Raw genomic sequence first — 6,641 nt, 5'->3', positions numbered from 1 at the left:
TGCACACACATACAAGCAAGGACACAATCATGGGTGCATGCACACACGTCACACACACACACACACACACACAAACACACAAACATCCCTCTGGACTATGCAGTAAAATGCACATGCACATACAAACATGAACACAATAATAGATGCACGCACACACGCACACACACACGCGCACGCACGCACGCACACACACACACACACACACACACACACACACACACACACACACACACACACACACACACACACACACACACACACACACACACACACACACACACACACACACACACACACACACACACACACACACACACACACACACACACACACACACACACACACACACACACACACACACACACACACACACACACACACACACACACACACACACACACACACACTCCCACTGGACACGGCAGGATTCTTCCACAGGCAGAGTTCCTTTCAGCCCATAGCTGCAGCTATAGCTTAATCATCCAGCTGAGTCACTCTAACCTTCTCTCGAAGCCGCCGCCCCCCCCACCAACCATCCACAACAGCCCTAATCATAGCAATTTGTACAAACTGTTTGCATACATCCTCCACTGAACATCATCACAACATACGCCCTTGACCGAGGCACCGGCATTAGAGCCGGAGTTGGTCCCATGGGACCGGCCTCTAGCGTGGCACTCCCACTGCTCCTGAATAGTCACCATGGTTACCCAAGTGCAGAGGACAAATGTATCCCTGGTACAGTATATGCAAAATTGTACTTGGTGGAAAACTAACAAAATTTTATTATATTTCGAATGAACACTGCGTAATGCGTCACTACACGCATTAACCCTTTAGTGGAGGGGGGGCAGTGGGCCAGGAGGTAGAGCTCAGGAGGTGGTAGGCAATCGGAAGGTTCCCCCGGTTCGATTCCCGCTCCTCCCGGGCAGTGTGTGTCGAAGTGTCCTTGAGCAAGACACTTTAAAAGGAACATGCCGACATTTTTGGGAAATTAGCTTACAGTCTCCTCCAGAGAGAGACAATAAATAATAATAATGGATTGGATTTATATAGCGCTCTTCTCTGACTGACTGTTGCTCTGACTCAGAGCGCTTCACAGAGTCCATTATTCGTTCATACACAGTCATACCGGTGGTGGTAAGCTACAATTGCAGCCAGAGCTGCCCTGAGGCAGACTCACGGAAGCGTGGCGAATAATCAACGCCTACGGCCCCTCCGACCACCACCAACATTCATTCACATTCATACGAGGCAAGTAGGTTAAGTGTCTTGCCCAAGGACACAACGGCAATGGGATGGACATGGGCTTGAGCGGGATTCGAACCACCAACCCTTCGATCATTGGACGCCCCGCTCTACCCCTGAGCCACGCCGCCGGGTAGCCTAGGCATTGTCCAACTAACACCTCTCCCGAAGGCTAACCGGCACTGTCCCCTTCCATTCATTGTGCTAAGCTAGGCTAACGTGCAGCCAGATAGCTTTCTACTGAACACACAGAGAGGAAACTGGTATCTATCTTCTTGTCTCTCTCTGGAGAAGACGGTAAGCTAATTTCCCAAAATGTTGGCGTGTTCCTTTAACCCCTAACTGCTCCCGATGAGCAGGTCAGCACCTTGCATGGTTGCCTTTGCCGTCGGTGTGTGAGTGTGTGAATGAACGGGTGAATGTGAGGAACAAAAAATTGTAAAGCGCTTTGCATAAAAGTGACTATTTAGATAAAAGTGAAATAAAATGCAAATGTGATAGACCACTGCACTTCCGCGTTACATTGAGCTCATGGAGGAGAGAGCGGGGGGAGAAAATGAATGAACCTACTCCCGAACTACGCGTGCGCAGATTGATTAACCCAGACTCCGTGGGCAATCTGCGCATGCAGAGTTCGGGAGTAGGTGCGGAAAAAGTGACTATAGCTCGGCGTAGCAAAGCCGATCGACTTGGGATTGATCTCTCCGCGTTCAGGAGACTCAGGCGTATAAATGTATATTGGATAGGGATGTCCGATATTATCGGCCGATATTGGCATAAAAATGTGATATTGGAAAATATCGGTATCGGTTTAAAAAAAATTATACATTTATTTAACCTTTATTTACCCAGGCAAGCAAGTAAGAACAAATTATTATTTTATTTATTGTCAAAGTATGCATAATGTTGTGTTAATTACACAACAAGAGATATGTAATGTTAATTACCTGAAATTATTCAGTTTTTTGGGGGGGGAAACCCTGCATATATCGGTATCAGTTGATATCGGTTGATATCGGTATCGGAAATTAAGAGTTGGACAATATCGGTATATCGGTATCGGTAAAAAAGCCAATATCGAGCATCCCTAATATTGGATCGTGTCTCCCGCACCCCCCACAGCCGGAGCTACAACCACTTAATGTCAAGGCTCTCATCCACATTCATTCATTTTCTCCCCCCCGCTCTCTCTCTCTCCCATGATTTCAGAATACCGGAAGTGTTGCGGCGGTCTATAGATGAAAAGATTGTTCCTCCTGTATACCTTTCATCTGCACAAAGTCCAGCTGGTGTATGGTCTGTAGGAGGGGTCCGCTGTCCAGCGTCAGGTCGAAGTCACTGGTCATCCTTGGCGTCAGGGTGCCCTTCCCCCACTGGCTCTCCGTCATGTGGACCCTCCGGATCAAGGCGTCAGAGATCTGGAAGACAACACATTTGATGGTTACTGATTCTCGTTCCGGTTCAGTCTCCAGAATCATAAGACCAGGATGCGTCTATACTTTTACCAACCCATTTCCAGTTCCGCGTTCGCGCTCTGCGATCTGATTGGCCACTGACGTTTCTGGTCATGTGACATCTGCGCCAATCGTGTGACGCCTGTTTCTATCACTGGTTAAGCTTAGGCGACTCTTTCGAAGTTGGTTAAGGTTAGAGTTTGGAATCAGGGCTGGTGTTCTATCGCCCTGCTCTAAGACAAACTCTAACCTTAACCAACTTCGAAAGAGTCGCCTAAGCTTAACCGGTGATAGAAACAGGCGTCACACGATTGGCGCAGATGTCACATGACCAGAAACGTCAGTGGCCAATCAGATCGCAGAACGCAACGCGGAACTGGAAATGGGTTGGTAAAAGTAATCATAAGACCAGGATGGGGTCAGCGGCATCGTCAAATGTACCTATCTCAAGCCCCGCCCTCTTTTCTTAATCCTCCAATCACAACTGTTGCTTCCGAGAGCATGCTGGAATTAACCTTAACCCTAACCCTAACCCTAACCTTAACCTTAAACCTAACCCCAACTTTAATCATTGTGTCCCGATTCCGTCTTGAAATTCTCCAGATTCTTCAAATAAACAAGGTACACAAACACACACCGAGTGATCTCTGACTACTGTGTGTCGACCTGTCGTAGCTGATTCCTTATGGTTTATTCTTATTTATTGTGCCTATGTGTATGAAATTGCTGATAAACGATGTCTGGTTTTGTAATCTCATCGTCGCTGAAAATGAGGGTAAGCTCACTGTCTCACACGTTGAAATAAAGGTTTGAAATTATTATTATTATTATTACTTGTTTTGGAAACATAATAGCATGTATTTGAGTTTGACCTCTGACCTGCAGGAAGCCACTGGGGTCGTTCTCCTTGATGACCTCCAGACAGTATTCCATCAGCCCCGTGGTCTGTCGCAGCTTCACCGTGCAGTGGGAGATCTGGTCACGCACCACCTGGGGGGGGGGGGGGGGGGGGGGGAGAGGGGGGGGAGAGAGAGAGGAGAGAGAGAGAGGAGAGAGAGAGAGAGAGAGGAGGGAGAGGAGAGAGAGAGAAGAGAGAGAGGAGGGAGAGAGAGAGAGAGGAGGGAGAGAGAGAGAGAGAGGAGGGAGAGAGAGAGAGAGAGAGGAGAGAGGGTTAAAAAGAGAGTAACCTCCACCAGGGCTTCTAATGCAAGTGTCAACGCCTTGGGTCCGGCATCGCAAGACTAGAAGGAGGAACGGGGAACAGGTTTTTGGTTTAGTTGGTTAGTGCGGCCGCCTGTGGATCCTATGGTCCCAGGTTCAAATCCACTCAGCGGTGGGATCTCACTGCCCCGAGAATCTGTATCCAGGTTCACGTAGCAATGGGGGGGTGGGATCTCAGTGCCTTAACCCTGGGAAAGTGCGGGTGTGGACGAAAGAACATGCGAGGACCTCACTTCTCGGGGGGGGGGGGGGGGACGACGACTGTAAGCGACTAACGAGTCGGTCGCATTCAACCGGCACCTGCTAACGGGTCTGACCCTTTAGCTCAGCTGGTTAGTGCGGCCACCTGTGGATCCTATGGTCCCAGTGAAGGAGGGATGTAGGAAGAGAGAGCCAAGAGGAGGATGAAGGTGAGAGGGGAGGAAGAGAGAACGGGGAAGAAAGGAAATAGGGAGGAAGGGAGAGACAAGTAATGTGAGAGTGAGAGAGAGAGAGAAGTAGGGTGATAGAGAGAGAGAGAGAAGTGGGGTGATAGAGAGAGAGAAGTAGGGTTGAGAAGAGAAATTGGGCAAGAGAGAAAGAGAGAGAGAGAGAAGTAGGGTGATAGAGTGAGAAGAGAAGGGGGAAATTGGGCAAGAGAGAGAGAGAGAGGGAAAGAGAGAGGGAGAGAGGAGTAAGACGGGAGAGGTGGAGAGGAAAGGGCAGAAAAGAGCGAAAAAGAGCGAGAGAGAGAGATAGATAGAAAAGAGGGGAATGGAAGGAGAGAGAGACAGAGATCGAGGGGAAAGAGAGTGATCAAAGTGATGAGAGGGGGATGGAGAGAGAGAGGGAATGTAGCTTTGATAAGCCTGTTTCTAGACAGAGGGAAGATGAATGACAGGGTCAGCAGAAACACCTGTAATGAGATTAACCATGAGTCCTATAGCTGACACAGTGGCTTCTGGACTCCTGAGAAACAGACAGATTGTGGAGGAGGAGGAGGAGGAGGAGGAGGAGGAGGAGGAGGAGGAGGAGGAGGAGGAGGAGGAGGAGGAGGAGGAGGAGGAGGAGGAGGAGGAGGAGGAGGAGGAGGAGGAGGAGGAGGAGGAGGAGGAGGAGGAGGAGGAGGAGGAGGAGGAGGAGGAGGAGGCAAAGAAGAGGACACAGCGCCAGATGGGTGTGATTGACGTTTGGAAAAAAGCGAAAGTGATATTTTGTTTTCGCACGTCCCCTTGAGTCATCGCCGCCGTCGCGCGCGGCGTCGTTTTGATGGGATTAGAGTTATTAGTGAGACGAGTGGCCTACATTAATAATCCCCCCCTCAGGTGTCCCGTCATCTGAGAACTGAACAACGGCTATTGGTGATTGAAACCTATGGAGGTTTAGGATTCCAAGATAGAATTCTGAAAAGAAAAAGAAAACCTTTCTGTTACGTTCCAGCATGTGGCTGTTGTATGTTGTTTGTACTTTTGTGCCCCCCCCCCCTTCTCTCTCTCTTTCTCTCTCTCTCCTTCTCTCTCTCTCTCTCTCTCTCTCTCGCCCTCTCTCTCTCTCTCTCTCTCTCTCTCTCTCTCTCTCTCTCTCTCTCTCCACCTGCTATACTCTGATCCAGGTTCCTGTCCTTCATCAGGACACTAATTGGAAACCAGCCAGTCATCCCAGCCATCAAGCAAATCACCAGTTGACCAATCGGAAGCCCTCCTCTTGTTTTAAAACCCATGTAGCACTTCCTGTTCCCCCCCCCTTCTTTTTGTCTCTATGCTGTTGGTTAAATGTTTGACTCTGATATAATTAGCCAACTTGGTACAAGTGTATGTGTGTGTGTGGGTTGGGAATTGGAGCAGGTAAGGGGCCCAACACATTTGGTGCTACACGTGATAGTATTGTCTAGACCAGGGGTCAGCAACCTTTTTGACATAAAGTGCCAGTTTGAAATATAGTTGTAACTAGTGTGCCTGTGCCATATCAACAATATTCCATGCATCGTAAAAAAGTGTTCTCATAATCAGGTATTTTTAATGATAATTTTTACATTATTACATCATTATTGTTATTGTTATTATTAACAATATTATTATGATGGTTGTATCAACCCTAAATCTGAGTTGGGGCGGGGGTGCAATGCAGACAAACAGTTTTGCTTTACTGAGCTCCGTTATCTGGGGGCTGTAGTTGGTCACTTTAAGCTGCACACCGGAGCATCTTTTAACCCAGCTGTTTGCTGTTCTCTGATATTTTCTGACATTTCGTTGATGCGTCGCTCGACACTTCAAGCTGACATGGGGATATCTTTTATCCTTGATTTGATTGTCTCTTTGTTTGGCAAGCCTTCAAACAAAACATCTGAGCTACAGAGAAAAGCCTCCTTGATATACTCGCCATCAGTGAATGGCTTTCCACATTTCGCAATGCAATGAGCAATGCGATAGCTTGCTTCAGTTGTGTGGTTTTTAGCAGTCGTGAACACTTTGAGGGTGCTGGCTTGCTTTCCATACCTGGCCACGGCACGTTTAATCGATTCTGCCTTAACTTTTTTGATGCTTCGTCTCAAAATGGCGTTTCACACCTGACGTTCTGCAAACTACATTTTCTAAACATAAAGTACACACAGCACGGTCCTTCTGACACACAAACCCGTAGTCGTCTGTCCACGAGGGCTGGAATGCCCGAATTTCCTTTGCTTTAAATTTCTAGCGGGGGTTGCCATCATGAAAGACGGCACATACAGAATGCAACCGC

The 6,641-nt window shown here is 48.2% G+C and overlaps 1 protein-coding gene across 8 annotated transcripts in view; it reads right to left on the bottom strand.

Annotated features, from left to right (window-relative positions):
- Positions 1 to 6,641, bottom strand: part of trim9 (tripartite motif containing 9) — a gene marked incomplete at both ends in the record, with an annotated part of 103,092 nt that overhangs the window by 19,905 nt on the left and 76,546 nt on the right. For all 8 annotated transcript variants that reach the window (XM_084310575.1, XM_084310574.1, XM_084310577.1 and 5 more), the window contains 2 exons: positions 2,513 to 2,666; positions 3,582 to 3,692. In XM_084310575.1, the coding sequence (XP_084166701.1) occupies positions 2,513 to 2,666; positions 3,582 to 3,692 (265 nt within the window). The remainder of the gene's footprint in view (positions 1 to 2,512; positions 2,667 to 3,581; positions 3,693 to 6,641) is intronic.

This window comes from Notolepis coatsorum, assembly GCF_963971535.1.
Source record: "Notolepis coatsorum genome assembly, chromosome: 3".
NCBI lineage: Eukaryota > Metazoa > Chordata > Actinopteri > Aulopiformes > Paralepididae > Notolepis > Notolepis coatsorum.
The sequence above is the reverse complement of the archived record's forward strand: the minus strand, read 5'-3'. Positions and strand labels throughout refer to the sequence as shown.